The sequence below is a fragment of the Carcharodon carcharias genome, chromosome 7 (genome assembly GCF_017639515.1).
Source record: "Carcharodon carcharias isolate sCarCar2 chromosome 7, sCarCar2.pri, whole genome shotgun sequence".
Taxonomy (NCBI): domain Eukaryota; kingdom Metazoa; phylum Chordata; class Chondrichthyes; order Lamniformes; family Lamnidae; genus Carcharodon; species Carcharodon carcharias.
Genome location: NC_054473.1, coordinates 6877882 through 6899701, shown reverse-complemented (window position 1 = coordinate 6899701; position 21820 = coordinate 6877882). Strand labels below are relative to the sequence as shown.

Below are 21820 nucleotides of genomic sequence, written 5' to 3'. Positions count from 1 at the left end.
CAGCTCGGGCACCCTCTGCCCACAGTATAAGACACCGCCATGTGTGTACAAGTGGCACAGAGGCAAACAACTGTAAGATAACAGTGAAAACACAAATAGTTGTACATACTGATCTCGACACTTCCGTGCTTATATTTGAAAAACATTCCCTAATGGTTTAAAGAGCAACTATAAATAAATATATTTTAAAACATCTTTAAATATGTATCAGTTCAAAGACTCAGGGTGTCATTACTGAGGTAATATCCCAGATACCAAATGATAGCATCAAACACTCCCAGGACACGTACAGCACGGGGTTAGATACAGAGTAAAGCTATCTCTACACTGTCCCCATCAAACACTCCCAGGACAGGTACAGCACGGGGTTAGATACAGAGTAAAGCTCCCTCTACACCGTACCCATCAAACACTCCCAGGACAGGTACAGCACGGGGTTAGATACAGAGTAAAGCTCCCTCTACACCGTCCCCATCAAACACTCCCAGGACAGGTACAGCACGGGGTTAGATACAGAGTAAAGCTCCCTCTACACCGTCCCCATCAAACACTCCCAGGACAGGTACAGCACGGGGTTAGATACAGAATAAAGCTCCCTCTACACTGTCCCCATCAAACACTCCCAGGACACGTACAGCACGGGGTTAGATACAAAGTAAATCTCCCTCTACACTGTCCCCATCAAATACTCCCAGGACAGGTACAGCACGGGGTTAGATACAGAATAAAGCTCCCTCTACACTGTCCCCATCAAACACTCCCAGGACACGTACAGCACGGGGTTAGATACAAAGTAAATCTCCCTCTACACTGTCCCCATCAAATACTCCCAGGGCAGGTACAGCACAGGGTTAGATACAGAGTAAAGCTCCCTCTACACTGTCCCCATCAAACACTCCCAGGACAGGTACAGCACGGGGTTAGATACAGAGTAAATCTCCCTCTACACTGTCCCCATCAAACACTCCCAGGACAGGTACAGCACGGGGTTAGATACAGAGTAAAGCTCCCTCTTGCTCTGACTTAAAACCCCCTCACTCACCGTGTGTGTGTGTGTGTTTTTGTGAGATGTGTGTGCGTGTTTTTGTGTAGATGTGTGTGCGTGTTTTTGTGTAGATGTGTGTGCGTGTTTTTGTGTAGATGTGTGTGTGTGTTTTTGTGTAGATGTGTGTGTGTGTTTTTGTGTAGATGTGTGTGTGTGTTTTTGTGTAGATGTGTGTGTGTGTTTTTGTGTAGATGTGTGTGTGTGTTTTTGTGTAGATGTGTGTGTGTGTTTTTGTGTAGATGTGTGTGTGTGTTTTTGTGAGATGTGTGTGTGTGTTTTTGTGTAGATGTGTGTGTGTGTTTTTGTGTAGATGTGTGTGTGTTTTTGTGTATATGTGTGTGTGTGTGTGTGTGGAATATCGTGTTGCACTCGAATAACATTTCTGTTTCTCTCCCCATTCTTGCGGGAGAAATTATAAAATTTGAATTAAAAGCAGAAAATGTTGGAGACACAGGACTGGTTCATCATATCTGTAAAGAGAAAGGAGAGGTTAATGTGCTGGCTGCTGTTCTTGGTCAGCAGTGAGGGAAGTGAAGAGGCTGTTCATATTCCAGAACAAAGCGTAGATTCAGGGTTAACTCCACCAGCTGTAATGTCACGTGCTCTGCGATTGCCTATTAATCCTACTGCTAGGATCATAACCCAAAATTTGATATTTCATGAAATTACACGAAACAAAGAGTAAAAATGGAACTCCTTAAAACTGGCAACACTAGAGAATGATCACATAAGCTGCCAGATTGTTGTCAAAACCCAACTGGTTCCCTAATGTCCTATTGGAAAGGAATCCTGTCAGTCCCGGCTAGCAGCTGACTACATGGTTGAGTATTAGTGAACCTAAGGCAGCCATCTGAGGGGGTGGGGGGGGGGGGGGGGGGGGGGGGGGTGTAAGTGCTGGATAATTCATGAGGACCCACCCCAGGTTGGCAATGGAAGTGAGAGACATGACTGAGGCCTGGGGCTAATGCACAGTCAATGCTACCTACACCACATGGTCTGCAGTGGTTCAAGAAGGCGGCTCACCATCACCTTCTCAAGGGCAATTATTGATGGGCAATAAACACTGGCCCAGCTAGTGACATCCTCATCCTGTGATTTAATGAAAAAATAAATGCTCTGACCAGTAGGGTTGCAGAATGCCAAGGAGGAGGGGAAGGCCTTGATCCTAAAGTTTTCATTAATCTAGGTTTACATCAGTGTGAATGGTTGAAGGCTGGAAGGGTAGATAAGGATTGGGAGAGCATGCGAGTTGGTGTGTTGAGCCACAGAGAGGACACAATCAGACGTGTGGGCACATCAGAGATGTTTAATGAAAGAGTATAGTACTTTTCACAACCTCGGGACAAGCCAATGGGCTTCACAGCCAATGAAGTACTTTTGAAGTGGAGTCACTGTTGTAATGCAGGAAAAGCAGCAGCCAATTTGTGCACAGCAAGATCCAACAAACTTCAACGTGACACTGACTAAACGTTTCAGTGATGTTGGGGAGAACTCCCCTGCTCTTCTTCAAATAGTGGCTGTGGGATCTTTTTACATCCGCCCGAGGGGGCAGATGGGGTCTGGGTTCATTGTCTCAACTCAAAGGTGACAATTCTAACAGTGCAGCACTCCCTCAGCACTGGTACTGGGAGCATGTGCCTGGACCGAGGGTGGGATTGTCCGATCCCACCCACCACGGGGATCGACATGGGTGAGACGGAAAAGTTGACAGACCAAAGGGTCTGTTGACATTGGGTGGCAATTTCTGGTCCTGTGGAGGGCGGGGATGGGAAGATCCCACTCTAAGTGCTCGGCTGAGAGTGCTACCCACTGAGTCACATCTGATAGCCAATCAGATGCAGGCTCTGCCAGTGTAATCGAGGCCTCACTACGTGCAAAGGAAATGGGAAAAACGATAGATGGCTTAGAAAATAAGAGATTGGGAAGAGGTCATGGGACAGATGTTGTGCATGGGGTCAGTGACTCAGGAAGGTTTCTCTGTCAAGGAACAGTCCCTTGGGAGATGGTGGAGGTGAAGGTACTTTTGGTGGTGGACTGATACATTAGGTAGTGGAAATTGTTAACTGATAGACATGCTAAGTAACGGGCAGAAGGTGAGAGATAGAACAGTCTTTGAATGTAGACACCTGTCCACCAGGGTAAGGAAGATCACCCCAGGAGCAACAATCCAAAAACTTGGAAGTGTCGCCTTGGAGATGGAGAAATGGAAAGTGTTGGGAACTTTTGCAGGAAAAGGAATTCCAAGAAACCAAGTAACCTGTGAATTGTATCAACACCTAACTGAGACCACAAGGGTCAAAGTCCAAGACCAAGAGCGGTGACGTGGTAGGATTGAGAAGGTCCTGGTGTAAGGCTGAGGGACAGATCAAAGTAAGAAGCAGAGTCAACAACAATTGACATTTATATAGCACTTTTTACACAATAAACTGTCCCAAAGTGCTTCATTGGAGCTTAATCAAATACGATTTGACATTGAGACACAGGAGGAGACATTAGGACAGGTAACCAATGGGTTGGTAGATTTTAAGGAGCATCTTAAAGAAGGGGAAAAACATGGAGGGTTTAGTGGTGGGGGGGGGGGGGGGATTTCCCGATCTTAGGGCCCAGGCAACCGAAGGCACAGCTACCGATGGTGGAGCGATGGAAATGAGGGATGCTCAAGAGGCCAGAATTGGAGCAATGCAGAGATCTCACCAGGTTGGAAGAGATTACACAGAAAGGGGTGGGGAGGGTGAGGAGAAACTGAAAAGCAAGTTTGGAAATGTTATAATTGAACCGTTGTCAGACTGGCAGCCAGGTCAGGGTGGATATGCAGGATGGATATGTGGGATATACAGGGTGGATATACGGGACTTGGTCCAAGTTCTGATATGGGGCAGCAGAGCCAAATCAGGACTTTTTCAAATTGAAGTGAGAGCACTCTCTCCACCACCGACGCACAGTAGCAGCAGTATGTACCATCTACAAGATTCACTGCGGGAATTCACCAAGGCTCCTTCGACAGCACCTTCCAAACCCACAACCACTACCATCTAGAAGGACTAGAGCAGCAGATAGATGGGAACACCACCATCTGGAAGTTCCCCTCCAAGTCACACACCATCCTGACTTGGAAACATATCGCCGTTCCTTCACTGTCGCTGGGTGAAAATCCTGGAACTCCCTCCCTAACAGCACTGTGGGTGTACCTACACCACACGGACTGCAGCGATTCAAAAAGGCAGATCACCACCACCTTCTCAAGGAGCAGTTAGGGATGGGCAATAAATGCTGGGCCAGCCAGCGACGCCCACATCCTGTAAATGAAAAAAAAAGGAAGTTTTACCAACACAGCCAGTGTTACCCAGAGAAAGTGAGCTGGATTTCAGAGAGAAGTACAACTTTAAGCCAAATGGTGGAGGTGGGTATCCAGTGGGGACTGGTGAGTCACTACTGAGGTTATCACAGTGACAAATGGAGAAGTAGATTGTCTAATGAGGAGACAATTGGAGTTAGAAGCCTTTCCAAATTGGTTAGTGCACCAGAACACTGACATGGGTAGTAGCAATGAGGACAGAGGGATAGGAGTCGACCAGAGGAATTACATGTGACAGTGAGCTTCATGGCTCTCTGCAACTGGGGCACAGTCCTGATTTTATGCTGCATTTGTACAGTGTGCACGATCAGAGATTGATACAGCACACAGAGAGGCCATTCAGCCCATCATGCCCATGCTTGCTCTTTGAAAGAACGAGTGTGGTTTTACCCAGCATGCTCACACAGGGGCCTGCGAGTCCAAGGGCAGCCACCACTGCAGTGGACAAGCAGGCTTTGTACAACTCACACTGGGTAGCACGTTTAACAACCTGAGCTGCCCAGAGTGTCAGCTGCCCACTGGTGGAGCGATCAGCCCTATGAGCATGGCCTGATCTGGCTGGATTGCGGCTTTGTTTTATATGTGGTTTATATTAAAAGACACGAGAATGGAATTGCTGGCTTTCCTTACTCCCAAAATTCTGTCACAGGTGACGTGTAGTTGGTGCCATTGCAGGTCATGCAGACAGAGAGGTTCCTCCTCAGTGTGTCCTCGATGCAGTGCGGAGTGTTCCATTTGTGGCCACATCTAGCCCAGGGCAGTTCACTCTGAAAGGTCTGGAAGAGGTAGTAGAGTCCCCAGGCCAGAATTACGATGTAGTAAACATTCAACAAGGAGACAATGACGATGGACGCACAGCCGATTCCTAGCCAACCAAAGACACAAGATAATCTTTCTCTTTAAGAAGGAAGTAAGCAAACAATTAACAATCCACCGCCCACCCACTGGTCCCTCCTCCCGCCTCCAAACCCACATTCCCACCCATCCCATTTCCGCATTCTCCATGATGTCGAGCACCTCCTTAACTACCCCTCACCTCCCATCCTGATTTCCGATCTAACTGGGTGTGAATCCCGCAACCAAGTGGTTGGCTCTTAACTGTCCCTCTGAAATGGCCCAGCAAGGCCACTCAGTTCAGGGGCAATTACGGATGGGCAACAAATGCTGGCTTTGCCAGTGGCGCCCACATCCCGTGAAAGATGAATACAAAGGGGTAACTCCCAACTCTCGTTGAGGTGCAGAGTGTAGATCACCTCATAGTGTACTGATTCATCTTGACTGGAATCCTCAGTAAGCCCTAGCTGGGCATGTGACCTTGGGGGGATGTGGGGTGGGGAGGGGCTACCTGCCAAGACCTGATTCTTCCCCACACATCCAGCAGGATGCGCACCGGATTGGGTTGGGGGCTGTTGGACTGCCTGCATTAATGACCCAGTGGAACCCCAATCCCAATCCGGGCATTTGAATTAAAGAATAAACCGTTGGGTGTCACACTAAATGTAACCATGAAATCCGGTCAAAATCCAACAGGTTTATCCAGCCTGGGCCTGTGTGTGACTCCAATCCCCACACCAATGTGTTTGGCTCTTAACTGCCCTCTCAGTTGTCCGAGTGAGGCATTCCGTTATTTCAGACATGGCCAGTAGTTCATGAAGAAGGTTCACTGCCATCTTCTCAGGGCAGGAAGGGCTGGACATATCAACGATGACAACGTCCTGAGAATTAAATTTTAAAAACACAGATGATTCGGGGGTGGGGGTTGGGGAGGTGTGGGGTTCAAATTTAACCTCTGCATTGGGTGGAGCAGTGCTGCCCTCTGTAATAATACTCTTCATCGACTTCAAATCAGAAGGCTACAGGAACTCAAGACCAGGTTTTTAGCTTGCGTCGTTCATGGCTTTAATTAGACCTGGGCTACAAAATTTCCTTTACCTCTCTCTTAACTTTCTCAATCATAGGAAGAGAGGAAGAGAAGGAGGACAGGCCAGAATGCCTATTCTGGCATTCAGTCAGATCTTGGTTGATCTGTACCTTAATTCCATTCACCCACTTTAGCTCCATCTCCCTTGATATCCTTGGCTAGCAAACAAGCCTATCCATTCGTTCTTGACAATTTCTTGGCCACACCGCCGCCACCCCCCCCCCCATCCCCCATCTCGATTCTTCCCTCCGCCTCTTCCTCAGGCCCCCTGAGGGAGATTAGCCTCGACATTACACTGAGTGTTGTCACTTACCAGAGAAAATGGGACAGAGTTTCTCCCAACAGGTGATGCCCCCTTGGGAAGTGTACTGACCAAGTGCTACCTCCAGGAAGAACACAGGCAGACCTCCACCAATCAGGAAGATAAAATATGGGATAAGAAAAGCACCTGCACAGAGAAAAAACAATTCAGAAATATTAAGTGAGGGAACCAAGATCCTCACAGGGATAAAAAAAAACTCATTCTTGTTCTTTATCCATTAAAATGAAGTCAGTCTACAAAGCTGCTGGTTGGATCTCAGTGAGGGAATTGTGTCTACACTTTAGGAAGGTCTTGGAGAGGGTACAAAAGGAGATTTACCAGAAAGGTACCAGAATTGAGGGACTTTAGATCACGTGGGGAGACAGGAGAAGCTGGGATTGTTCTCCTTAGAGCACAGAAGGTTAAGGGGAGATTTGATAGAGATGGTTGAGTGAGGGAGGAATGAAGAGTTTTTACCCAGTGAGTTGTTGTGATCTGGAACGCGCTGCCTGAAAGGGCGGTGGAAGCAGATTCAATAATAACTTTCAGGAGGGAACTGGATAAATATTTGAAAAGGAAAAATATTCAGGGCGATGGGGAAAGAGCAGGGAAGAGCTGGCACCGACACAATGGGCTGAATGGCCTCCTGCGTAGGGTAATTTTATGATGTGGGAGGCTTTTGCAAATCTGATTTGAATTAAAATAATTTGAGGCTCAATACCTGCCTCAATCTAGGCTGCAGCACCACAGAAAAGCTTGGTACCCAGAGGGAATGATTTCCCTAATCAGAGGGTCTAGATGTAAAATTATGTGAAAACTTCCTCCCCTTCATTTCTAACAATCATTTCCAAATCACCAAGGTAGCAATCAGAAACCCTGTTTAACATGCTATCTGCTTTCGTCTTCTGTTGAAGTTAGCCTCTTTCATTCACGTGAAGCAGCCAGGTAATTTGGCAATTTGTGTTTTCAAAGGTTTAATTTAATTTTCTACTAATTGATCACTACAGTGCAACAACAATGCAGTCCTGCAGGAGGCGCTGTGTTTGGGTGTCATGGTCTCTGCTGCCTCCAGGGGCCATGTGTGTGTGGATGTCAGTGTCTGTGCTGCCTCCAGTCTTCTAGGGGGTGCTGTGTGTGGACGTTAGGGGAGATACTGTCTCCAGTCCTAGAAGGGACACTTTGTGTGGATGCCATGAGCAGTTCTGCCTCCGGTCCTAGAGGGGGCGCTGTGAGAGGATGTCATGAGCAGTGCTGCCTCCAGTCCCACAGGGGGTGCTGTGTGGATACCCCCCCCCCCCCCGCCCAGCACCATACCACATAGACATAAATATGGCAGCTGGAACAAGGCTCCAATTTCATGCTGTGCATGAGACTCAATGAGCCCCTTATCCTTGACACTGACGAGAATCCTAACCTTGCTATTGAGTGGGGAAAGACCGAGTTGAGCACCAGCTGGCCCAAGGGGGTTACTAACTCAAAAGAGACTAAACTATTGTGCCATCTAACCATTAAAGACTCTCGATCCCCGGTCTGTGCTATTGAACGTTCTCTGGTTCCATCACTGTTCATTCAGTCCTGCTTGGTCAAGGATTGGAGGATGGGGAGTAGAAGGGCGATAGGCTGCAACGTCTTCCACAGTTGAACCTCCCACTAGCGCCTAAGGACCTGAGTTGATGACAGAAGGAGGCTGGCAGTCACCTCCCCACTCCCATTTGGCTTCAGACAAAAATAGAGGGGAGACATTGGGAGATTTTTGTTTTGTTTGTTTGCTTTTAAAACAGATTTTTGCTGCTGACAGCACAAGTTTGTGTTCTTCTTGCCCGCTGGCGCCAAACATTTATGCCTTAGCCACATCACCGATATCAACCGCCTAGAGTCCAAGGGTTGCAGAGAGGCCACACACGCTGCTTAATTGAGGGGCATCGCACCCTGACTGCAAGTTATCTCACAATTCAAATGGCTTCACGTTAAAGGTCGTTTATTCTGTCTGAGAGGCTGAAGTTGGAACAAGTCCAGCTTTAACATTAACAGCATTAACATTTTTTCCTGAGATATATAAATACACTATAATTCACTTTCTGATAAATTTAACCTTGGGTTTATTAATGTAAAGGTTGAGTAAGTACTTCATATAAATGCCTATGACTCACTTTGCGCCGTAAGAGCTCTATAATCTCGCTATGAACTCAGGGTCATTGCACTCCCAGGAGCAGCCTTCAAGTACAACAATTCTTACTTTCTAGCTTTCCCCATTTCCATTTATTAAGATACTTTCTCAGAAATTTATGACTTTCTCTTTACTTTTTCCAAAAAAAAAGATTTAATTCAGAAAAAGAGGCCATGCATTTCATTCCTCTGTGAAAATTAGGGTCAAACTCCATGACATGCATGAACTGAAGATATCTCCCCTTGAATGTCTCCTGCTGCATTACTTCTAGGGTCTGCCACAAGCTCATGGGCTTCACCCATCCTGAAGGCCACAGCTCGGGTATCCTAAGAAGGGGATTCAATAGGTAGTAACCTGAGTGGCTAGTTACAGAGCGAGATTACTCTTGTTTATTCCCAGGCTGTAAAATCTCTGGCTTCTTTCTGCTGGTGGTCACCACAATAAATAAAACGTGTTTATATTGTGCTAATGGTATCCCAAGGAGCTTCACAAGACCGTAAAATCGGACAAAATTTGACACCGAGCATCATTCGGGCAGGGGACCAAAAGCTTGAGGTGAGGTAGGTTTTAAGGAGTATCTTAAAAGGGGGAAAGAGAGGTAGAGAGGTCGAGAGCGTTAGGGGGAGAATTCCAGGGCTTGAGACCCAGGCAGCTGAAGGCACAGCCACCAATGGTAGAACGATTAAAACCAGGGATGGTCAAGAGACCAGAATTGGAGGAACGCAGAGATCTCAGAGGGTTGTGAGGCTGGACGAGGTTCCAGAGATAGGGAGAGGCAAGGCTGCACAGAGGGTGATGGGTGTTTGCACTTTAGTCGGCAAAATGTATTTCAAAATCTTAAGCACTTCTAGGATCTGGAAGGGACTAACTGGGATAAACTGCATACTGCAGAGTGTTTCTAAAACAGAATCATTAGAGGGCCTCAAACCCATCTGGATTGCAGCATTGGTCCAGAGGAGGTCAGCAATGATACCGCCTCAGCAGTGTACTGAGAAAATAGCAACCAACAAAGATTTACACTTCTGTCGTGTCTTTCCCAACCTCAGGACACCCCGAAACACTTTACACTCAGTTCAGTATTTTAGAAGAGTAGCCACTGTTGCGACGTAGCAAGTGTCACACCAATTTGCACACAGCAAGATCCCACAAACAGCAATACATTGAACGAGCCAACAATTTGTTTTTTTTTGTGGTATCCGTCAAGGGATAAATATTATCCAGGGCATTGGGGAGAGAAACTCCTGTGATCTTCAAATAGTGGCCTTGGGGATATTTTACATCCGCCTGAGAGGACAGACAGAGATCTTGGCTCCATGTCTCATCTGAAAGACAGCACGTCCAACAGTGTGGCGCTCTCTCATTAACGGCACCAGAATTACTCCTGGATTATAGGCCTCAAGTCTCTGGACGTCTCCCCTCTTGGGTGGGTGTAAAAAACCCCACGGCACTATTTTAAAGTAGAGCGGGGGAGTTTTCCCTGGGATCCTGGACAATATTTATTCCTCAAACAACATCACAAGAACAGATGAGATTGTTGTTTATCTGATTTTCTATGTAACTGATTGAATTTTAAAAATAGTACACTGATTGGCAAGTGTTCTGGAATATGTCCAGAAAAATGCGGTAAAATTATGTCCTTTCTTCTTTCATTCTTGAAAGGAACACAGTCTAGTGCAAATTCAACAACAACTTGCATTTACATAGCAGCTACATTAAAACCCCCCAAGGTGCATCACTGGGGTGTCACCAGATTAAAAATAGCACCGAGCCAAAAGAAAGAAACATTAGAACAGATGAGCAAACAGCTGTCCAAAGAGGTAAGTTGAAAGGAGGGTCTTAGGAGGAGGAAAGAGAGGCAGAAAGGACCCTCACAAGGCATCAACAGTCTGGAAGTAATTTGCAGTAATGGCCCCTGACTGGATCGACACATTGGGAGGACCTGTTCACCATTAGACAATGAGCAGGATCAGCAAATGGGCTGCAACTCACAAGACTTGTCAGCCTGTTGGAGAGAATAGACCCAGATTAAAGCTTCAGCTGTAAAGAGTTTTACTTGCTTGGTGCTGCTGGTGTTACAATCTAGTATTTTTTTAATTCATTCACGGGATGTGGGCTTCGCTGGCTGGGCCAGCATTTATTGCCCATCCCTAATTGCCTCTTGAGAAGGTGGTGGGTGAGCTGCCTTCTTGAACCGCTGCAGTCCATGTGGTGTAGGTACACCCACAGTGCTGCTAGGGAGAGAGTTCCAGGGTTTTGACCCAGCGACAGTGAAGGAACGGCCGATATATTTCCAAGTCAGGATGGTGTGTGGTTTGGAGGGGAACTTCCAGGTGGTGGTGTTCCCATCTGTCTGCTGCCCTTGTTGTAGGTTCAGAATTTCTACATTTGCATAAGAGGGTGTGTGAGAATCTGTCCATGTGTGTTTGTCTGAGTGACTGAGTATGTGTGTGTATACATGTGAGAGTGTGACACTGTGTGTGTGTGAGCTGCTGGGTGAAAGGGAAGGGGCTATATTTGGACGTCCTTTAGGTAAACATTTTGCTACTGAACCGAGTGGTTATAACGTCATTGTTCAATCATTGCAAAACAATCACTGGAAACAGCAGCAACAACAGACCAGTCTGGTGTCTTTTTTGAGACAGGGCTGATGCTGACACACAAGCTGCTCAATTGGAACACACAGCACCAACACGCTCAGCTCAGCTCCCTCGATGGATTTTATTACCGAGAGGCTGATGGCTATGTGCTGTCCTATATTTAGAACACTTACCCTTGCCATATCAGTGTGAAGGACTATACAGTAAATTACAATGCCAAGACAGTGTGAGGGAGAGGAGAGAGGAGGTGGAGAGTTCGTCAGCCCAAACTGACAGGCTGTTCACAGGGTGATGTGCACAGTTGCGCTGATGTAGCGTAGGGCTGGTGATGAGGGGGCTGAGTTTTTACATAGAGAATTGGAGGCAGAATAAAATAAATGCCAGATAGGAACACTGCTCGCAATTCCCAGATTCCTGTCACCAGTGATCGTTAAGGCTGAACTGCCACAGCAAATTTGGGTGAAACTTATTTCTTTTCAAGAGCTGCTTTGGTCACAGTAGAGGAAATAGATGAGGTAGATACTGAGCATGTGACAGAAACAGGGTGAGAATGTAATTGGAGCAATTGCCACTGTCACTGTGTCACCATGACTCAGCCTGAACATGAAAACAAAGGATTCTGCTCTGCTTTTACCATCTTTCCACTTCCGAGAGGCAGAGAGCAAATCTTTATCAGAAATCTCACTGCATCAGGAACACAGGAACAGGGGGAGGCCGTTCAGCCCCTCGAGCCTGTTCCAACATTCAATTAGATCATGACCGATCTGCATTTTAACTCCAATCTCAAGGGTCTCTCTCCAACTCCAGGGGGGGAATTCTCTTCCCAGGGGTCATGCCACTTCTTACTTTGCACAATGAGATAATTCATTTCAGTGAGAGAGGCCCTCTGTCAAACGTTTCACCTTATCTGCAGTCCCTCAGTAACCTGGAATCCACCACTAGCATCTCTGTCTGACACCATCTTTTGTTTTTCTTTTCAGATTTTAGGTCATTTATGACCTGAGGTGCCCTGCAATCTTGTCAGGCGGAGTCTCCGGCACAGAAGTACACTAGCCATTAACACGGAGCTCTCACAGCTCAGGGCTCTGAGCTGGGCCATTAGATAAGCTCAGCAAGGGAGACAAATAGTCCTGTGGAACCCCACGAGAGGTAGATGAATTACCCACGGAGTCTCCTCGGACTAACTGCTCCAGACAGAGTCGGTATAAGAACAATGCAAGAGGCACAACACCAAAGTAAAATCATCTTCTCCAATTACTGCCCCCACTACAATCAGACTAAGAGATTGCAACTCCAGGAATTGCCAATAGGAGACTAATTCAGTCAAATGATGTTTTGGTGTCTTCATAACTTTCCATTAGAGCACAGGGTGCATTAGTGGAACAGTTCATGGGCCAATTAATAGTCTAAAAGGTAACAATGTGAATGCATCTTCCAGGACCCTAATCACCTTCATCCCAACAGATGTGAGGGGTTAGTTTTATACAGAGTGAGAGTTTTATAGGACCCAGTTATGTCCTGTTGACGAAAAGTAGGACAAATCCAATCCGACCAATAAGCATCTCATCAGTCTTTTATTGTTCCATGGGCTGTGGATGTTGCTGACTAGGCCAGCATTTGTTGCCCAACCCTAACTGCCCTTGAGAAGGGGATGGTGAGTTTACCCTCAATCATCAGCAAGGTGGTGGAAGTTGTTGAGAGCATGATCAAGTAGCACCTACTCAGCAATAACCTGCTCACTGATGCCCAGTTTGGGTTCCGCCAGGGCCACTCAGCTCCTGACCTCATTACAGCCTTGGTTCAAACATGGACAAAAGAGCTGAACTCCTGAGGTGAGGTGAGAGTGACTGCCCTTGACATCAAGGCTGCATGTGACCGAGTGTGACATCAAGGAGCCCTAGCAAAACTGGAGTCAAAGGGAATCAGGGGGAAAACTCTCTACTGGTTGGAGTCAAACCTAGCACAAAGGAAGATAGTTGTGGTTGTTGGAGGTCAATCACCTCAGCTCCAGGACATCACTGCAGGAGTTCCTCAGGGTAGTGTCCTCGGCCCAAACACCTTCAGCTGCTTCATCAATGACCTTCCTTCCATCATAAAGTCAGAAGTGGGGATGTTCACTGATGATTGCACAATGTTCAGCACCATTCGCAACTCCTCAGATACTGAAGCAGTCCATGTCCAAATATAGCAAGACCTGGACAATATCCAGGCTTGGGCTGACAAGCGGTAAGTAACATTCATGCCACCCAAGTGTCAGGCAATGACCATCTCCAACAAGAGAGAATCTAACCATCTCCTCTTGATGTTCAATGGCATTACCATCACTGAATCCCCCACTATCAACATCCTGGGGGATTACCATTGACCAGAAACTGAACTGGACTAGCCATATAAATACTGTAGCTACAAGAGCAGGTCAGAGGCTATGAATCATGCAATGAGTAACTCACCTCCTGACTCCCCCAAGCCTGTCCACCATCTACAAGGCACAAGTCAAGAGTGTGATGGACTCCCCACTTGGCCTGGATGAGTGCAGCTCCAACAACACTCAAGAAGCTGGACACCATTCAGGACAAAGCAGCCCACTTGATTGGTGCCACATCCACAAACATTCACTCCCTTCACTACCGATGCACAGTAGCAGCAGTGTGTGTACCATCTACAAGATGCAGTGCAGGAATTCACCAAGGCTCCTTAGACAGCACCTTCCAAACCCATGATCTCTACCATCTAGAAGGACAAGGGCAGCAGATAGATGGAAACACCACCACCTGGAAGTTCCCCTCCAAGTCACACACCATCCTGACTTGGAAATATATCGGCCGTTCCTTCACTGTCGCTGGGTCAAAATCCTGGAACTCCCTCCCTAACAGCACAGTGGGTGTACCTACACCCTCCTGTGTTTTTTTTTCACCTTGAAGGTATACAGAGGCTGACAACAGTTTATTTGTCTGAACAGGAACTTTATTTACAGTTGCTTTTAAAATTTCTGCAGCTTATTTTCAGTTTCTCTTCCTGTAACCTCGCCCAGACTCGGCTAATAGCAGGCAACAGTCAACAGGCACACATAATCAAATGCCAAATAATTAAACAGCCCAGTGCTACAACAGGGACTGTGGCAGCTCAAGGCGGACGGTTCATCGGTCTCAACGATGGGGAACCAATCCCGGCCTGCCAGCGGTGCCCACATCCCCATGAAAGAATAAAAGAAAATAAACCACTTGTTGAAGTAACGTTCTGTCCTTTGGGATCAGTTCTAGTCTGTCCAGCTCTGCTAACATTCCTTCTGACTGAATCATCACTTTGTAGGCCGATTTTACATGAACATAAAATGAATTCAGTTGGCACATTGTTTTTCAAACTTTGCCACATTCTTAATGGCAGCACAGTAAACGCCAGTGCCAGCGCCTGCAGAATGCAGTTTGCTAATGGAGCACTGAGAGCTTCCAGACCCCGAGAGGCAGCCTCACTCGTAAATATTCCAAAAAACCACACACAATGGCCCCTTATGTAAGTAAATGGGATGAGATTATGCGCGTCAACATGACTGCGCCATCTGCATGGGCAAGTGTGTGCCAGCTCCCAGAAAGACTGACAGCATCACTGACACACCCAACTCAATGGGTAACACTCTTACCTTTGAGTCTCAATGTTGTAGGATTAAATTCCACTCTAGCATTTGAACATAAAAAAAAATCAGGACTGACACTTCCAGTGCAGCACTCTCTCAGCTGGAGGCACCATCTTTTGGATGAGATGTTAAATCGAAGCCCCATTGGCCTGACTGGCAGCTGGGGTGGGGTGGGAGGTATAAAATATCCCATGGCTACCTTGTAGGAGAGAGTGTGTCCTGGTTGATATTTATTCCTCAACCAACATCACAAAAACCAGATGATCTGGTCATTATCACCTCGCTGTTTGTGGGATCTTGCTGTGCACAAATTGGCTGCTGCTTTTGTACATTACAACAGTGACTCCACTTCAAGAAGTACTTCATTGGCTGTAAAGTGCATTGAGATGTCCTGAGGTTGCTGTAGAAATGCCAATCTTCCTTTGTCTTTATCGCTGGAGTGCCTTTCCTGACAGGAGGACATCCCAATCATCTAAAGGCCTGTGGTGTTGGGCCCCAAGGCTGTTCCCACACAAGTTCTCATACTTGAGAACCTTCAGCCACTTACAAAGGCATAAGTAGCTGAGGTGCCTTCCCAGTGTGTTCCTCTTCATCTTCGCACCCTCCCTAAAGTATCGTCATTACATAGAGAGGCCCTCATACATCTTGGAGCTAAGGACCAGTCCAGAATATCAACCCAGCGTTCAGAATTGGAGAAGCGCAGAGATCTCAGAGGGCTGGAGGAGATTACAGAGATCTCAGAGGGCTGGAGGAGATTACAGAGATCTCAGAGGGCTGGAGGAGATTACAGAGATCTCAGAGGGCTGGAGGAGATTACAGAGATCTCAGAGGGCTGGAGGAGATTACAGAGATCTCAGAGGGCTGGAGGAGATTACAGAGATCTCAGAGGGCTGGAGGAGATTACAGAGATCTCAGAGGGCTGGAGGAGATTACAGAGATCTCAGAGGGCTGGAGGAGATTACAGAGATCTCAGAGGGCTGGAGGAGATTACAGAGATCTCAGAGGGCTGGAGGAGATTACAGAGATCTCAGAGGGCTGGAGGAGATTACAGAGATCTCAGAGGGCTGGAGGAGATTACAGAGATCTCAGAGGGCTGGAGGAGATTACAGAGATCTCAGAGGGCTGGAGGAGATTACAGAGATCTCAGAGGGCTGGAGGAGATTACAGAGATCTCAGAGGGCTGGAGGAGATTACAGAGATCTCAGAGGGCTGGAGGAGATTACAGAGATCTCAGAGGGCTGGAGGAGATTACAGAGATCTCAGAGGGCTGGAGGAGATTACAGAGATCTCAGAGGGCTGGAGGAGATTACAGAGATCTCAGAGGGCTGGAGGAGATTACAGAGATCTCAGAGGGCTGGAGGAGATTACAGAGATCTCAGAGGGCTGGAGGAGATTACAGAGATCTCAGAGGGCTGGAGGAGATTACAGAGATCTCAGAGGGCTGGAGGAGATTACAGAGATCTCAGAGGGCTGGAGGAGATTACAGAGATCTCAGAGGGCTGGAGGAGATTACAGAGATCTCAGAGGGCTGGAGGAGATTACAGAGATCTCAGAGGGCTGGAGGAGATTACAGAGATCTCAGAGGGCTGGAGGCCAGGGAGCAATTTGAAAGCAAGACCGGGAATTTTTAAACTGTAGTGTTGCCTAACCAGGGAAAAGTGACCCACTTGATTGGCACCTCATCTACAAACATGCACAGTAGCAGCAGTGTGTACCCTCAACAGCACCTTCCAAACCCACGACCGCTACCACCTAGAAGGACAAAGGCAGCAGATAGATGGGAACACCACCACCTGGAAGTTCTCCTCCAAGCCACTCACCATCCTGGCTTGGAAATATATCACTGTTCCTTCACTGTCACTGGGTCAAAATCCTGGAACTCCCTCTCTAACAGCACTGTGGGTGTACCTACACCACATGGGCTGCAGCGGCTCAAGAAGGCAGCTCACCCCCACCTTCTCAAGGGCAATTAGGGGTGGGCAATAAATGCTGGCCCAGCCAGTGACACCCACATCCTGTGAATGAATAAAAAAAACAAGGAGCCATCGTAGATCAGCAAGTAGGAAGGTGATAGGTCAGTTGGATTTGGTACATGTTTGGAAATAGACAGCAGAATTTTGGATGACCGGGAGTTTATGGTGGGTAAAATGTAGGAGGTAGGTCACGAGTGTGTTGGAATAGTTGAATCCAGAGGTAACAAAGGGAAGGGCAAGGCTTCAGCCGCAGGCGATTGGGGTGGAGCTGGCTGACGTTACTGAGGTGCCAGTAGGTGGTGTTAGTGATGGCGGGAATATGTGGCTTGAAGCTCAGCTCGGGGTCAAATGTGACACCAAGATGGCGAATGGTTTGCTTAAGCCTGAGACTGTTGCCAGGGAGAAGACCGGAATTGGTAGCTAGCGATTGGGGTTTGTGACAGGGACTGAACACACTGGAAGTTTCTGCTTACCCCTGTAGCGAATGTCGGATGAGTAGTCTGATCATTTAGGGGCAGTGAGAGGGTCGAGAGAGGGGCTGGTGAGGTAGAGCTGGGTCTGGTCACCGCACACTGTGCCTTCGGATGATGTCACCAAGAGGCAACATGTAGATGCGAAACAGGAGCGGGGGGCAGGGTGGGGGGGGGGCTGCGGTCAAGGATAGATCCTCGGGCCAAACCAGAGGTAACGGTGCAGGAGAAGAGAAGCCGAGTGAATCATTGGTGGCTGCTGGGATCGATAAGGAACCCCATTGTGTCCATTGAGGTCATTCCTCAGTAGACTATCTACTATTCACCCAAATATGGACAATATTCCATAATGCCCGGGAGAATAAATTAAAGCCTCTGAAAAGAGGAAACTCTGAAACTTCTCAAAAAGGTTAACTGGACAATCCAGGTCTATTCTTTCCACAGCAGGACCTCCAGTACCTGCAGAGTGTTTGCAGAGGGCCGTGTGTCCAGACTGTTTGTTACCTCCGCTCACTGGTGTATCTTTTAACCCTGCTTCATAACATCAACGTTGAGCTTGCTTTGTGTGGGCACAGGCTCGATCTCCATGCAAAGTGTGCTTTAAACTGTTTGCATTCCTTGGAGACCGGCCTTGTTATCAGTTAAGGCTGCGCTTATGTCTGACTGAGTGCCAAATAAACAAGTTATCTCAGTAACTCAGAGCTACTTTCCCTTTCCATCCCCACATCTAATACACAACCAACCCCAAATGGCCTGAAATGAAAACCTCTTGGACTTCAACCAGTGACTTTAACAATTCTGGCTGGAGTTGCGCACATGCATGTGCGCACACACACACCCACACATGTCCTGCTTTGTTTGTGCATCGACAACTGACCACTGTTGCTCCTCCCGTGAGGCGTCTCCAAAATTCTACCCGCTCCCCACGGAGGCTGCCCGCCTCCTGCCTGTTCCCACCGCAGAGTGGGAGTCTACAAACAAAGTTGTTGTGAACAGTTATGCTCAGCTGTTTCTGTTCTTCTGAAACACTCTACAGCGACTGGCAGTGGGATCATCTCAGTTACATTGCCCATCAAAAGCAAGCTGATGCAAGCAGCGCTTTGTCAGACAGTCAAGCCCAGACAGTGAGTGCTGGCCAACTATTCAACCAAGTGGTGCATCACAGTTCCATCCTAACAGCCCTCGGCCAGCGCTCATGCCCATACTTTCCCCCCGGCATCACTGGATTGTAATGGGCTGCTGGGATCTGGGAGAACTTCCCCCTCACTGTCTGATATCAGCTCAGCACATACCTGGGGGACTGAGCCTGCCCCACCAACGCACCCCACCCCCCCACCCCCTCGCCCCCTGGGCCTCGCCCCCATATCACCCTGCTCCTCCACTGAGTCTCCCATTTGTCTAAATGCCCCGAAATGGCCCAGCAAAAACCTGAAAGATGGGTGAGAATTTTCTGCAGTCCTCTGGGAAAAATGAGAAATGATTTCTTGTATTAACCTGCAGCAGAATCCCCACAGCGCCCAGCAAAAACCCAACTGTTCCAACAGAAACACACCTGTCCACAGCTTCACTGCCCCCTCTGCAGCCTCCATTCTGACTCCTGTGTTTCTGGAAAGGGCTCTGGGTAGAAGCAGTTGTTCTCCGGCTCAAAGAACATTGCCAAGAGAGTCCTGATTCCTTTTAAACCAACTCACACACAGTCACACACATCCCACCCCCCACACACACGCACCCCCTCCAAACACACGCAACCCCCCCCCCCAAACACACACACATACACACACAATGACAGAGAAATTATTGCCCATAGGGTTCAGGAGGTCAGGGTCACGGTGTTACTTTAACCCTGCTTCAGCACAAAGGTAATGGAACCTTCGATTGGTCACTTGGCAGGAGCTAGGGAAAGGTGACTGCTCGCTCCCTCCCCCTCTAGAGAGTGATCTCGTCACTCAAGCCTTCTGTTAGCAGTCAGGGATTGTTAATTATAGCACCTAAGCCTGTTGTGTCAGTCACGTTTGAGTGAAGGAGCCAGATATCACCGGAATCAGGAGAGAGCAATATGGGGAAGCAGCTTTGTTTGAATTCCACACGATGTGTAGTGATGTTGGATAGCTCTTTCAAAGAGCTGGCATCGGCATGATGGGTTGAATAGCCTCCTTCTGTGTGGTTTGATATCATTAACTCCCACCTCTCCTGATAACTCAATTGTTTCCCTGAGCTCAGCGTTCTGCTGCACAGGACAATGAAGCCATGTAAACAATGCTGATTTCTTTTCTGAAAATATTTAGAATAAGTTATTATGTGGGCGGGCAGGCAATCAGAATAAGCAACGCTTGCTGCTTGGCAGTTGCTGCAAAACCTTAAACTCTGAGTTTTCCATTCAGCCGTGTCTGCAACTCTCAAAGGCTCCTTGTGTGGCTGGGTGAAAGCAGAGGGCACTGACACTCAGCTGCATCATACAGACTGTGAGGGACACACGTGCCCTCTACCCCTGGCTCCTCCCCCTACACACGGGACCCCTTGCAAAACGGGGCTGCTTTAAGTATCGGCTCAGCCCTCGCTCCACGATGAGGGTGTGTGGAGGTGGGGTGTGGAGGATGGAGAGCTCGGGGCAGTTGAGCTTTTATTTTTACGGCCTCCTGAGAGCTGCCCAATCGTTTATTTACAAGACAACATTGGCAGGCTCTGCAAAAGGAAAACATTTCACAAAATGGCTGCTCCCCACTGACCAGTAAGAATCGGAAACACAGACTGTCTGAATTTTGCCAAGGGAAGCAAAGAATATATTTCACAGCACAATATTTTTGGGTAGATATCAACACAAGGTTATCGGTTAAAACCCTGCAAAATTACTGCCTGTTTAAGCAACTGTTTTTTTTTAATATTAGGTTTTTGATTGTTGGTGTATGAATTTTCAACCCATTTTTAAAAATTTGTTCACGGGATGTGGGCTTCGCTGGCTGGGACCAGCATTTTTGCCCATCCCTAGTTGCCCTTGAGAAGGTGGTGGTGAGCTGCCTTCTTGAACCGCTGCAGTCCATGTAGTGTAGGTACACCCACAGTGCTGTTAGGGAGGGAGTTCCAGGATTTTGACCCGGCGACAGTGAAGGAATGGCCGATATATTTCCAAGTCAGGATGGTGAGTGACTTGGAGGGGAACTTCCAGGTGGTGGTGTTCCCATCTATCTGCTGCCCTTGTCCTTCTAGATGGTCGTATTTGTGGGTTTGGAAGGCGCTGTCCAAGGAGCCTTGGTGAATTCCTGCAGTGCATCTTGTAGATGGTACACACACTGCTGCTACTGTGCGTCAGTAGTGGAGGGAGTGAACATTTGTGGATGGGGTGCCAATCAAGTGGGCTGTTTTGTCCTGGACGGTGTCGAGCTTCTTGAGTGTTGTGGGAGTTGCACTCATCCAGGCGAGTGGGGAGTATTCCATCACACTCCTGACTTGTGCCTTGTAGATGGTGGACAGGATTTGGGGAGTCAGGAGGGGCTTACCTTCTGAAGAAAGGTTGAACAGGCTGGCCTTTAACTATTGGAGCTGGGAAGAATGAAAGGTGATCTTATTGAAACATATAAGATTCTGAGGGGACTTGACAGTATGGATGCTGAGAGGATATTTCCCCTCATGGGAGAGACTGTTTAAGAATAAGAGTCTCCCTTTTAAGACAAAGATGAGGAGAATTTCTCTCTCAGAGAGTCATTGGCCCGTGGAATTCTCTCTCGCGCTGAGCAGTGGAGGCTGGGTCATTGAATATATTTAAAGGTTAAGTTAGACAGATTTTTAATTCACAATGGAGTCAAGGGTTAAGGGGGACAGACAGGCAATTGGAATTAAGACCACAGTCAGATCAGCCACGATCCTATTGAGTGGCAGAGCAGGCTCAAGGGGCTGAATGGCCTCCCCCTGCTCCTAAGACCTTAGTTCCGATCAGATTTGGATGCCCATGTACACAATTCACTGGATGCTCCTGCACAAGTACAGAGAGAATGCTGCACTGTCAGAGGAGCATGGCCTTTCATGACCTCAGGACATCTCAAAGCACTTGATAACCAATGAATTACTTTTTGAAGTGTAGTCATTTTTGTAATGTCGGAAATGCAGCAGCCAACTTGTGCACAGCAAGATCCCACAAACAGCAATGTGGTAATGACCAGATAAATCGATTTCTGTGATGCTGATAGATGGATAAATATTGTTCACAGCACCATGGAGAACTCCCCTGCTATTCTTTGGGGGATCTTTGCAGTCCCCTAAATGACAGGTGGTGGGGTGGGGTCTCAGTTTAAGACTTGACCCGAAAGGTGGAACCTCTGACAATGCAGCAGTCCCTCACTACTGCACTGGGAGGACTAACCTGGAT

At 47.6% G+C, this 21820-nt stretch overlaps 1 protein-coding gene across 4 annotated transcripts in view; it reads right to left on the bottom strand.

Annotated features, from left to right (window-relative positions):
• Nucleotides 1–21820, bottom strand: part of LOC121280096 (sodium- and chloride-dependent taurine transporter-like) — an 83488-nt gene that overhangs the window by 29799 nt on the left and 31869 nt on the right. For all 4 annotated transcript variants that reach the window (XM_041191729.1, XM_041191728.1, XM_041191727.1 and 1 more), the window contains 2 exons: nucleotides 6635–6769; nucleotides 5031–5265 (listed from right to left, as the gene is read on the bottom strand). In XM_041191729.1, the coding sequence (XP_041047663.1) occupies nucleotides 5031–5265; nucleotides 6635–6769 (370 nt within the window). The remainder of the gene's footprint in view (nucleotides 1–5030; nucleotides 5266–6634; nucleotides 6770–21820) is intronic.